We start from the raw sequence: 13,706 nt of genomic DNA, 5'->3' as shown, positions 1-13,706 counted from the left end.
AATCTTTCTATCCTGTGACATAAATTTTTTACATGCAATTCATCAGTAGAATTTGATAAGTCAAATTCAATTTTATCCTCATAAAATCACAACATTGCATGCTCTATAGGATTTGGCTCCGACTTTCTTGAAAATATTCCCGGAGTCCTTGAAGGTGAGCTTGCTACCTGGGCAATCCGATTTTCTAGCATCTTGGTGTGACTTATGAGTTTGTCCATCATGGTTTTAGATCTTTAAGAGCTCCCTCGGTCTGAGTATGTCACTAACAGAACTCCTTATTTTCTTAGTTTTGGCTTGAGATGAAGTCCTCCATCATTGCTTCAAGCCGTGAGTTTAGAGGAGCATGTTGTTATCCCGACTACTATCCATAATTTCCTTGCCCTTGGTATTGATCTTAGTTACTTTAGTATAAAAAATTAGGATGGTTTCTCCAGCTAGGTTTGTAAGTATTCGAGTATAGATTGCTTGGTCTTGAGCTGAAGTTATTAATTACATCAACATGTACAATTTGGCCTCATTGATTCGTGGCATTTGTTAAGCAACTCTTTACTTCATGACTTATCAAGCTACAAACTTCACAAGAAATATTATAAACATTCACAGTATTTGTGTTCAAGGAAACAAACCTCTTGGTCAGTGAGCCCATCTTAGCTAAGAGAAGGTCCATGGAATCAACTGAATATTTTCCTAGAATTTGTCCTTGATTTCCTCACTTCGATATCCACTAGTGATGATTTAATGCCACACTTTCTACAATCTCCTCAGCCTTTTCTAGCGGTTTGTTCATCAAAGCTCCCCTAGCTGTGAAGTCTAATGACACTTTTGTAGATATCATTGTAGAAAGTATGGATTAACAACCGATTTTCCAATCCATGATGTGAGCATTGTTGTAGCAATACTTTAAATTTATCCCAAGCTTCAAATAATGATTCCCAGTCTTTCAGCATAAAGCTAGTGATATGGTGTTACATGTGTGCCATTTTGCTGGAAGGGAAGAATTTATATATCTAGAAATCTTTGTTCGCACTGGTCCCATGTAGATATGCTGCCCACTAGTAGGGAATGAATCCAAGACTTGACTTTGTTCCTTAGGGAAAAGGGAAACTACTGTAGCTGAATCATATATGTGGAAGCACCATTAAATTTCATCGTCGAACATATCTCCAAAAATACTTCTACGTAGAGATTTGGATCTTCCCTCATCCCTCCACCAAACTAGCCAAGTTATCATAGTGAAATCTAAATCCTAGAATTATTCCCAAATTTAGATTTCTTCTAGTGATATCTTGCTCTTTCTCTCTCGCTCTCTTTCCCTTCTGCTAACTTGCTTTTACACAACTTTCGATCATCCAGATAACTTGTTTTATGTTATCTAATTACAAGTGCATGGTTATATCGTCAAGTAATAAAATATCGATCCTTAAGGACTGGATTGTTGATTAAGCACTAGCCAAGTTAGCAAAACAAGTTATCTAGATGATCAAGGTTGTGTGTGGTCATAAGAACAAGAGAGAAAGAGAGAGAGATGAGAGAGAGCAAGAGAGAATGGGTTGAGAGAGTGCCCAGAGCAGAGAAGGTTAAGGGAAGGCAAGCAGTCGAAGGGAGAAGTTGGATTTGGCGATGATTCTAAGATTCCATTTTACTACAATCCTAGTTGATGTCCTATCTATTGTTCACTTCATCGCCTCCATGTTTATGCACTTATAGGGATTCTGATTAAATTATCGGTGCAAACCCATGAAAGTTACACTAGAGTGTTTACACTACTTTCAATGTTATTATGTAAAGAGGCAACACTAAAAAGTCAGGTTAAAAGGATATCCTATGTCACATAAGGGCCCCTTGGTTATACAAGTCACTTCCTAATATTAAATTAGGGATAGCGTATTAAACTCTAATTAGTTAATCCTTTGTAGAGAATTGACTCCTTTTTTAAGGAGATGACTCTAGAAAGTCTGGTTGAAGGGGTATGCTCTATCACTAAGGCCCCCCCCCCCTAATTATACAATCTAGAGCATCACTTCTACATGGTGACTAATCTTGTAGGTTTTTGTTAGGTCGGTACCCTGAAAATAAGTTAGAGAAATTCTCTTACTTTTAAACTAGGCAAGAACACAAAATTAGTTAGGCATAAACAATTATCATTTAAAAGATTAGCAACTTAAAAATAATAAGAAAGTTAAGATTTACTTTATTATAACTTACATGATTATTAATCCAAGGCAGTTGAAGGCACTAAAAGATCTCCTTCGTTGAAGACGGAGAAGCCTCTTACATACTTTGATAGCTCAAGAAAAGACTAGAAATTGAAAACAAGAGTTGTTACTTTATTCCTAACACTAGGGGGCATTTTATAGCCTCCTGGAATGAACTAGCCGTTGGTATTCATTACTTGGAGGTGTCTCCAAAGAGATATAGGGCACCTCTAGTGTGGTAAAATATTTATCCAAACTCCAATGGACGTCCGACAACTCTATGGGAATGGAGGCACCTCAATTGATATATGGTGCCTCTAAGGGAGGCACGAGGGCACCTCCAAGCTCCAACACGGCATCTCCTTGAAGAGGCATGAGGGTGCCTCTAGATCCTATAAGGGTGCCCCAAGCTAGGTGCGAGGGTGCCTTCAGCTGCTACAGACTCCAAACTTAGCTTCAGAGTTGCCTTTCTTCATGTGGGTGATGCTCCCTCGGACACTCTGCCAACGTTCTTCTCGTCCACTGGTGTACTCTTCTTCAGCACCTCATCCCTTGGATACACCGAGTTCATCCACTCACTTCCTATGTCATCCTTCTCGCTAGCTGCGTCTTCTGTTCGACTTCTTGTGTTTCTAAGTTCTTGCACACTCAGGCACAAGGTATCAAAACTGTAACTTAACTCGATTGACCACATCAAAACTAACTCAGAGTACTTACAATCTCCACCTTTTTTATGTGGATCAACTCGAGTTAAAACTAGGGTTAAACAAACAAGTAAAATGCAATTTGACATTTAAATGCAAATATTAAATGCAATAAAATAAATGAAAAAAAAAACCTCCCCCTAAATTTAATAACATATTCTCCCATTTTGATCACATTAAAAAATTAGAGAAAAATATAAGTAGAGTTAGAAAAAAATTTAATAATATTTCTAGGGGTTGTATACAAACATCCCAAAGCTATGGATTTTTACCAAAATTAATTTGCAAAGTAAGTAATTTTTTAGAATTAAAATTTTGATTTACAAAAATTAATCTAAAAATTTATTAAATTTTTGAAAAATATTGAAAATTTTTGTTAATGTTGATGATAAGTATTCAGATCAGTATAAAAAATTTTCATGAACATACTATTTTTTTTTCATTATCAAAATAATTATTTTGAGATAGAGAAGTATATTTTGACAATTTAATGCTTAAAAATATTTTTAGAGTTTAAAAAATCTTGCTAATTTTTCTAAGGATATAAGATATGATATTTATCTATAAAAAAATTAAATTTTATAAAAATAAAATTTTGATCATTTTTAATTAATTAAAAATATTTTTGGTAAAAATTCATAGTAATTTATATAATGGTTGAAATTTTTGAAATAACTTCAATCAACAAAAAATAAAAGGTTTTATCACAGTAAATTTAAATATTTCAAAAAGATTTTTTTTGAAATAATTTTAATTTTAACAATCCTATTTTTGTTAAAAATTCATAAAAAAATGATATAATGTCAAAAGAAATTTTATTAGCAGATAATATTTTCATTTTTCATAGGATAAAAATTAGATAAAAAAATATGAACAAAAAGTATACCATTTAAATTTTGCTAAAAATGTTAATAAATCAAAATAAATTAAATTTCTAGAATATACAAGAAATTAATTTAACAATTTAGTATGGATTTTGGTATTTAAAATAAGTTTTTTTTACTGGATTAACAAGATAATTTTTTAGAATAAATTTTTATATCACTTTTCTAATTTAGCTTTTGTAAAATCTAAAATACCAATTTATCTTCTATTATTTCTAAAATTTGAAAACTTTGAGTATCCATCATTCTTTTTCAATCTTTCTACTTGCTCTTTTAATTTAGAATTTTTCATTTTAATTTTGTTGAATTCTTCTAGTGGACATGATTTAACTAAAATCATTTTCAAATCGATATTATCCTTTTTTTTAATAGATCTAAGTTTACATAAAGATCTAGACATGCGTTTAATATCTTCATATAATTGGTGAAGAGATAGAAGACATACCTCACTTACTATGTCAGATTTGAAGTTAGATGCTCCCCCTTCACTGCTACTTTCCTCTGAAGTAGTTCCCCCTTCATCGATACTTTCCTATTGGTAGTTGGCTATAAGTGTGATTCCAACGTATTCTTGATTCTCGGATTCTTTTGTTAATGACTCGTCCAACGTTGCTTTAAGGTTCCGTTGTTTGAAATTTCTTGTCCCTCTGTCTCTGTCTTTTTCTTTGCTCTTCATCTTTGGGCAGTTGTGTTTGATGTGTCTCTTCAGTTTAGTTGTAGCATTAAATTTTTCTTCTTCCAAGGAGGAACTTCTTGGCCTGCATCTTATTAAATTTATTATTCTTAAAGAACTTATTTATCTTTCTTACCATGTATGCTTGGTCATCTTCGTCCATTGATGAACTCGAATCTGGTCTGATTTGCTTGGCTTACAGTGCTAAATTCTAACACTACCCCTTTGTTTTCTCAGTCTTGAACATCAAGTTTCATGTAATTCTAAGGTAGAAAATAAATTTTTAAGGTACTTACCTCGAGATCCTTAGAGATGTAGTAAGAATAGATTATTGATATCCAATCCGAGATCCTTGGGAAGGCATTAAGTGCTTATCTAAAGGTGTCTCGATTAGTTACGATTTCTCTGAGGTTGGTGAGTCTTGTGATAAACTCCTTGAGTTTCGCATATAGCTAAGCAACTATTTCTCCTTCTTTAAGTCGAAGGTTCTTGAGTTGATTCCAAAGAAGGTCTCGAGCTTCGCTTCTTTGAAACATGTTCGTATGGATACCGACGAGGCGTGACCACTTTAATCACGGTAACATCTGACAAATCAAAGTTGTTGTCGAGATCGTATCATTCATACAACAAAGGTAATTATTCTCTCTTGATAGAGTAAAATAACATATATATTGCATTCGCATGAATCTATGGATGGATCCATTTTTCCACTACGTATATGCTTGTTTAGCATAAGATCCCTATAGGTTGTACCTGACTACTTTCATGAGAAAATTTGCTAAACAAAGATACAACATAGAAGAAGACATGGGGCAATGATGGTGGAAGTTTTTTCCTTGAGCGTCTACTCTAAGTTCTCTCTTGTTGGTTTGCTAATGACCTCCTCCTTATAAAGGAGCTTAGTCTTTGGCAGTAGGAAATGGTTGAATAAAGGTAATTCAATTACTCATCAGTCATTGCTACTATATTTGAGCTGCAGTAAAAAAAATATGGAAAATATTTCCCTCGATCGGTCTGGAATTTGACGCGCATAGGTCGTGGTCGCACATGAGTCAACTTAGTTCAATGCAATCTGAGCTATAAATTTGGACTCCCGCCCCCATGCGCACCTATGCGTGAGAGAGAGTCTATCTTTATGCATTTGTTCATATCATCAATGTCACGCCCTGAGGGTATACTTGTCTACCAAACTATACGGTACCCCCTAGTGACAATATGGGAAATAATCGATATCGAATAAATTTAAGCCAATACAACACTATCAAGATACAAATGTCAATATGTGTATGTATGCATGTACATATAATAATATTAAACTAAGCAATTAAACTATTATAACAAAACTCAAAGATTCGTCTAGGAAATATAACCATATACAAAAATAGCAGAAATATAAATCCGATGACTCGAAAAGGAGAATACAAATGAGTGGGACTGGTAGCTAGGACCTCTGAGTGACATGACACATCATTTGCCTGTTAACCTAGAGGATCAAAGAAAAACATTGGATAGTGATTATAAAATACTCAGTGGGTATAAGAAAATAGCGCATGAACAATATATTATTAGGAGATCAAAGGATGCAATCTCAAGTAAAATAGTTACTAACCAACGTAAGTGTCCCAACATAATCACCAACTAACAAAAGTATACAAAAGTATAACCAATAATATAACACTTTACTAACCTGCTCAACCAAATATAACCAACAAATCGAGAGTACCTATAGTACATCTAAACCTGCATGAACAAATGCATAACCGACATATAGCAAGCACATAATAAATACTGACTGCAGGAGAACACTTTACCATGGATGGTCCCATGAGCAGTCAAGGTATGTAACTAGTCACTATTTACGGGAGAACGTTCTACCATAGATAGTCTCGTGGGCATACAGAGTAAATAACTAATCATTGTCTGTGGGAGAACGCTCTACGACGGATAGTCCCGTGGATAGACAGGGTAAATAACTAGTCATTGTCTATGGGAGAACTCTCTACCACGGATGGTCCCGTGGGCAGATAGGGTATATACCAAGGGTCACTAATGACTCTCTCAACTACGAATCCGAGATAATGATCATTAGGACAGAATAACGTAATGACAAGCAGAAAAAGTATAATCATATCCGATATAACACTCTATAGTCACGCCTTGATCTAATCTCACTAGTATATATGCATAGGCCTAAATAACAACAAGGGTATATTAGGATACTCAATACCCTACACTATGGTATGTAATAACAAATAAGGGTTTAGTAAGATGCTCGATATCCTATACTATAGCATGATCGTCCTAACAATAAGTACAAACTCAATCATTTACTAAGGGGTCTAACAGAGTATCCAATATCCTACACTATGGTATGGTAATATCCTACATATATATAAACACAACAATGAATAACAAACATAACTACATAGCTACCAATAATAGGTCAACATGTGAGGGAAAACAATAAGGTATCAAACTAAGGAGCAATATAGGATAGATTTAAGGTAAGTGAGTAACTTCGAACTCATCAAAATATGATAGTAAACAATCATGAACTATGATCAAAACTACCCGTCTCTAATGTAGAGTGTCCAAATCGTAGCTAGATGATTTGTCTCTACCTCATATCCACAAATACAGAATACAAAGAAACTCTTAAGGATATATATATTAATCATTTAATTCATTAATTAATAAATTAACTACCGAGTTAATTTAATTAACGGTCTACGAACCCAATAATTCAATTAATTCTCAATTATCAATCCGATTAATATGCAAATAACTGAGGTAAATTAATTAATCATTCAATCCTCTATTAAACTAGTAATCTTTTAAATATCACATTAACTAGTTAACTGTTCCATGAATCTAGTAATTAATAATTATCTTATCAATCATATTATTATCTAACTAAGTACTCTTAACTATTATCAATAACCTTTCAGTGCATTATATTCCATGTTAAGTTATTCAATTAACCATTTAATTAAATCAAATTGATTAATAATCCCCTTAATTAGCTTAGCAAAAATTAACTAAATTTTGTTTCTGTTTCTTGTTTTCTTCTTCAACAATGACGGTGGGGACGCGAGAACACTATGCTACATGGAAGTGGTCATCGAGTCAGCCGAACGCAACGGTGGTGGAGTGGAGATCAACTGTGGTGTGCACCAATAGAGAAGCAAGGGGGCAGAATACGAGGCGTACACAGCACAGGCATCACCGCTCAGAGACATAGCGTCAGAATAGCGCCACATGCTGGAGCAGGCACAAAGGTGGCCTGCTCGTGGACAAAAATCAAAGCAATCGGCTGAGAAGGCGGCTCACGACAGAGAAGGGAAATGTAGGAGCCAGGAAGGAGATCGTATGGTTGACGGCACGATGAGGGTAGAGAGGAAGAGCCTCGGGCACAGGTGACAACTGTTGGCCTAGAATTGAATAGGACAGCACACTCAAAGCACACAGCACACAAGAAGAAACAAGAAGAATAGGACAAATAGGAACTTCACTTATGAAAGGAAACCTTACAATGAGATGTCTTCTACATGCCTCTAGGACTCTTTATATAGCATCACAAATGATAAGAGCACGAACACAAGATCCATAAAAATAAGATCTAGATGAGATCCATAAAAATAGGATCTAGACCAAGTAATAACTAATTATCAAGATAATAAAACATAAAAAAAATGACGTGGAGAGGATTATTTCTCACATTACTCCCCCTAATCCTGACATGATTGTAGATCACGGACGCTGAGTAGTTGTCGCATGGCAGCTAACTTCACTCCTGGCAATGCTTTAGTTAACGCATCGGCTCGCTGTTCTCCGGTATTAACGAACTCCACCACAATCTGTCCCTTCTCAATACAATCTCAGATAAAATGAAACCTTGTATCTATATGCTTGCTTCGACCATAGAATACCGGATTCTTCATGAGAGCTATGGCGGATTTGTTGTCAACAAACAAAGTTACCGGTTTTGGCTTTACACCTGTTAATTCACTGGCAAGGCTCCTCAACCACAAAGCATGGCAGGCCGCAGTTGTGGCTGCCATGAACTCTGCCTCACAAGATGAAAGCGCCACTGTCTTCTGCTTCTGTGAGTTCCAGGACACCAAACTTTCATTAAAATAGAAAGTCATTCCACTTGTGCTTTTCCTTCCATCGAGATCGTCGGCTAAATCACTGTCCGAGTAGCCGAATATATCAATTTCCTGGGGTCCCTTTATGTAAACAAGCCCAAAATAAATTGTACCTTTTAAATACCTGAGAATCTGTTTGACCACCCTGTGATGCATGATTGTAGGCCTCTCCATGTATCTGCTCTCCATTCCAACAGAATATGACAGGTCCGGCCATGTGTGAAGCAAATATCTCAGACAACCAACAATGCACCTGTACTCCGTGGTGTCAACTGGAGTCCCTTCCAAGTCCTTATGCAACTGTGTCTTGGGTTCCATCGGATGCTTTGTGGCATTGCAGTCTGCCATCTTGAATTGAGATAGAATTTTCTTGGCATAAGCTGATTGTCTAAGTGAAATTCGGCTCTTCTGTTGCTCCACTTCAATCCCTAAGTAGTAGGAGAGACCCAAATCACTCATCTCAAATTCTGTCATCATTTGTTGTTTGAACTTGTTGATTTTCTCTGTGCTACCTCCTGTCACGATGAGATCGTCGACATACACTCCAACAAGTATACTTGCTTCTCCTTCACCTCTTGTATATACTGCATGTTCTTGAATATATTTTTTGAAGTCGAGCTCTACCAGACTCCTGTTCAGCCGCATGTTCCAAGCTCGTGGAGCCTGCCGCAGTCCATAGAGGGCCTTGAATAACCTGTACACCTTATGTTTCTGATTTTGTACCTCAAACCCTTCTAGTTGAGAGACGTATATTTCTTCTTCTAACTCTCCGTTAAGGAATGCTCACTTCACATCTAGATGGTGTACCTCCCAGCTTCGATTCCCTGCAAGTGCAAGAATGACTCAAATAGTATCAAGTCTAGCGACCGGTGCAAATACCTCTTCAAAGTCGATGCCTTGTCTCTGTACATAGCCTTTAGCAACTAATCTTGCTTTATACTTAACAACTTTCCCCGCTGAATCTTTTTTCAGTTTGTACACCCACTTTAGGCCAATAGGTTTGTGGCCTAATGGGAGCTCAGTTAGGGTCCAGGTCTTGTTCATCTTAATAGTTTCCAGTTCTTCCTCCATTGCTTCGTACCAGCAAGCCTCAGTTGTAGCCTCTTGGTAACAGGTCGGCTCTTCAGACATCATTAGCATTACCTCATTTTCTTATTCATCAATACCAACCACTTTCTCAGTGTTGGCATATATATCGGCAATGGACCTAAACCAAACTGGCCCTTCATGAGAGTCAGGTGAGGTAGTTGTATGGGTGCTCGATGATGATGTAGATGGACTTGATGCTCTTGTCATGGATACCACGGCTGTTGCCGGTGGTGCGACATCTTCTGTTCCTGCCTCAATGTCTGCTACAACAATCACCTCGTCGGTGTCGAGTGCATCCTCCACCATAAACTCCGGTAAGTTTTCTTCATGGTTAGCACCTGCAGTCCATGTCCATTCACTATTTTCTTGAAATACTACATCTCTACTTACTTGTAGCTTGTCATGCCTTGGATCAAATAAACGATGAGCTTTGCAACCTTCCTCGACACCCAAGTATACCATGGGTGAACTTCTGTCGTCAAGTTTCTTCAGGTGAGGGGTTGTATTTTTCACGTATGCAACACAACCGAACACTCTCAAGTGGGCGAGATGTGGCTTTCTCCCCATCCAGGCTTCAAATGGGGTACGGTCTCCTAGCGCCTTAGTTGGGAGACGATTTAGCAGATAGACAGCATGCCTAACTGCCTCTCCCCAGAACCTTGCCGGCATATGTGTACCCTTGAGGAGAGATCTTGCCATGGCCATCACAATGCGATTACGGCGCTCTACAACGCCATTCTGTTGGGGTGTGTAGGGAGCCGTAAAGTGCCGCTCGATCTCTTCATTTTCACAGAATCGAGTGAACTCTGTGGATAGAAACTCACCGCCACGGTCTGTCCGAAGTGTTTTGATCTTGTACTCAGTCGTGTTCTCCGTCACGGACTTGAATTTCTTGAATGCTTGGAATACATCTTTCTTTGCTGCCAATACAAATACCCACATCCATCTTGTACAATCATCAACAATCAAAAGAAATATTTGTTACCAGCCAGTGTACTTGGTGAAATTGGCCCGCAAATATCAGCATGGAGAAGTTCCAACGGCTTTGTCGCTCTGAAGTTTGCTTGGTGCGGGAATGGTGACCTTGCATGTTTAGCGACCACACATACCTCGCAAAGCTTGTTCGGCTGGGGCAATGGAGGTACATCAACTGTCAATTTCTTCTCCCCTAACAGCTTCAAATCGTGAAAATTGACATGTCCGAGCCTTGTGTGCCATAACCAGGTTGGGTCTTCTAGGCTTGCTAGGAGACAGACTTGCTTGCATGTCTTCAAGGTTACCTTGTACAAGCGATTTTGTGTTCGCTTTACCTGCATCAAGAGCTTCCCGCTCCTATCAATCACCTTCATGATATCTTTCTCCATGTTCACTTCGTTCCCAGTTTCTGTCAATTGACCGAGACTTATGATATTACTACAAAGTTTCGGAATGTAGTATACCTCGTGGAGAGCCTTCCGATCGCCATTCTTGCATTCGAACACAACCGTCCCCTTGCCCATGATCTCAATGGTTGATCCATCGCCAAATCTCACCCTCCCGGTGATGGTTTCATCTAGTTCTTGAAACTTCTCGCGATGGCCAGTCATGTGGTTGCTGGCACCGTTGTCAAGGTACCAGACGTCTTTATCTTCTTTCTTAACGCCGCGGTACATCTCCGGTAGCAACCTATCTTCACTGAGCAGAATGGTATCCTGCCGCTCATGCCTAGTGTCAGACTCCTCGTGGGACACGGTCATCATCAGTGCCGGCTCTTCATCGGTGGCACAAGTGAGGTGAGCCTCATCATCATGCCGCTTGTTGTAGCATTCGGACGTATAATGCCCCATTTTCTCGCAATTGAAACATTTTATATGTCTCTTGTCTCGAGTGCCACTGTTGTTGCCGCTAGTCCCTCCTGCACTGTCTTGGCGTTGCGTACCACGACCACGACCGCGCCCTTGCCCACGTCCACGCCATTTGCCACGACTAGGGCTGCTGGACCCACGCCCCTTTCCTCCTGACGAAGTGTCCACGTTGCTCCCCTTCTGTCGCATTTGCCATTCGGCATGGGTTAATAGGAGCTCACCTTCAGTGCCGTTGGTGTTGCTGCGTAGTCGTAGCGTTCGTTCTTCGTACGCCTTCAGTCGCCCTATAGCCTCCTCAAGTGGTATAGACTCAAGGTCGTAGAATTGCTCAATACCAGCAACAATAGGAAAGAATTTATCAGGGATAGAATCGAGCAATTTTTTTACCAACGAGGAATCTTCAAGCGTGGCACCAAGGGTGGAGAACTTGCTGCTTAGGGCACTGAGTTTGCCAGCAAACTCATCAATCGTTTCGGTCTCTTTCATCCAGAGAGCGTCGAACTCGCTCTTCAATGTTTGTACACGTGCCTTCTTCACCCGATCACTACCAAGGTACCTCGTCTTGAGGCTGTCCCAGACTTCCTTCGCCGTCTTCTTTGTTGCGATCTGGAGAACGATGTCTTCGGGGACACACTGCAGGATGTATGCACGTGCCTTTTTGTCCTTCTTTGCATCCACCTGAGCTCCTTCCGCTAGCTCCACCGCCTCCCAGACTCCCTAGGCATCAAGGATCGCCTCTGTCTTTATTGCCCACACAGTATAATTGTGAGGACTTAGCATCGGATAGGGAAATGACACTCCGCCGTTCTCCTTTACTGGGATGCTTGACATTTTATGGAATTGTAGATTCTTGGATGTCTTATACTACCAATGGCTCTGATACCAGATGTTGGCCTAGAATCGAATAGGACAACACACTTAAAGCACACAGCACACAAGAAGAAACAAGAAGAATAGGACAAATAGGAACTTCACTTATGAAAGGAAACCTTACAATGAGATGTCTTCTACATGCCTCTAGGACTCTTTATATAGCATCACAAATGATAAGAGCACGAACACAAGATCCATAAAAATAGTATCTAGATGAAATCCATAAAAATAGGATCTAGACCAAGTAATAACTAATTATCAAGATAATAAAACATAAAAAAAATGACGTGGAGAGGATTATTTCTCACAACAACATCAGTGAGTCGCGCGTCGCTCTCGGTTGCAGAGAGAAACCCAGTTGTTGGCCCAATGGGAGGGAGAAGAGTGAGAGCGGGGCTACTGGAACTCGACCAGAGGACCGTGGAGACTGTTGTTGGTCGGTGAGATGGCGGCGGCGGTCGAGCACACAACCTCGTGAGTGCTGCATGCGCGTGTGAGAAGGAGGCCACCCAACGCTTTATTGAAACCTAGTGTTTAATAACAAAAACTTAGGTTTATGTTCCATCAATTCCTCCTTTAAATAGGTATTTTAAAGAGACTTTACCTTTTAATCCCTTTCTCTTTATAAAATACAAAAATACTCTTATAAAATTTTAAAAAATTTCAGTAAATTTTAAAATTTTATATAAACTTATTTCTTGATAAATTATCCATTAAAAATATTTATTCTCCTTAAAATAATTTAATTATGTCAAATTTTAATTATCTATATTTTTGATATATTACGATCAATGTATGTGCAACAATTTAAACCAATGCACTTGCCATAATATTTCCAACATGAGACTACAGTCTTATTCACAATGAAATCTCCTTCTTCCTTTCCATTCACATTTCTAACACCACACACCCACGAGTGACTATGCTAGGGAACAGGCATCATGTGTGGCCATGCAATGTAGCCACATGAAACCTCATGATGCATCCCTGAGAGGTTGTGTCATGCAGGCACGATCAATCGCCTTGTGTAGAAGACCCGTTAGGGTGCCGACATCGCATAGTTGGATAGCTAGGGTGCCAGCATCATGTTGCGAACCCTAAGCACCCGCATCATACACACAACTAGGAATGGTTGTGTGAAGTGGCCACAGGGATCTGCATGATGAGACCACTATCGATGGCTTCAAGTGGTCACAACCTCTGCCTAGCACACCGCAACTGACATCGCTAGGGTGCTTGTATCGTGTGGCCATGGGGGATTGCATGATGTGGCCATGAGGAGCCACACAAGGAGCA

General features: G+C 38.9%; 2 protein-coding genes and 1 non-coding gene across 3 annotated transcripts; 1 reads left to right on the top strand and 2 right to left on the bottom strand.

The window, feature by feature from the left end:
- Window positions 1-867: 867 nt before the first annotated feature.
- Window positions 868-977, top strand: LOC121998923. The gene has a single exon (XR_006116705.1). It is a non-coding gene; the product is annotated as a small nucleolar RNA R71 (small nucleolar RNA).
- Window positions 978-8,184: 7,207 nt separating this feature from the next.
- LOC121994813 (uncharacterized mitochondrial protein AtMg00810-like) lies at window positions 8,185-9,735 on the bottom strand. The gene is made up of 4 exons (XM_042548728.1): window positions 9,484-9,735; window positions 9,412-9,428; window positions 8,386-9,298; window positions 8,185-8,319 (listed from the first exon to the last, which is right to left on the bottom strand). Exons 1-4 carry the CDS (start codon window positions 9,733-9,735, stop codon window positions 8,185-8,187), a joined length of 1,317 nt encoding a protein of 438 aa, XP_042404662.1.
- A 21-nt stretch (window positions 9,736-9,756) lies between these two features.
- On the bottom strand, window positions 9,757-12,897 carry LOC121994812. Its single transcript, XM_042548727.1, has 5 exons — window positions 12,811-12,897; window positions 11,294-12,254; window positions 10,974-11,077; window positions 10,679-10,868; window positions 9,757-10,613 (listed from the first exon to the last, which is right to left on the bottom strand). The coding sequence occupies exons 1-5, from the start codon at window positions 12,895-12,897 to the stop codon at window positions 9,757-9,759; spliced, it is 2,199 nt and encodes a 732-aa protein (XP_042404661.1).
- Between the last annotated feature and the right edge of the window lie 809 nt (window positions 12,898-13,706).

The sequence above is a fragment of the Zingiber officinale genome, chromosome 6A (genome assembly GCF_018446385.1).
Source record: "Zingiber officinale cultivar Zhangliang chromosome 6A, Zo_v1.1, whole genome shotgun sequence".
Classification (NCBI taxonomy): Eukaryota; Viridiplantae; Streptophyta; class Magnoliopsida; order Zingiberales; family Zingiberaceae; genus Zingiber; species Zingiber officinale.
This window is presented reverse-complemented; position numbering and strand designations above follow the sequence as displayed.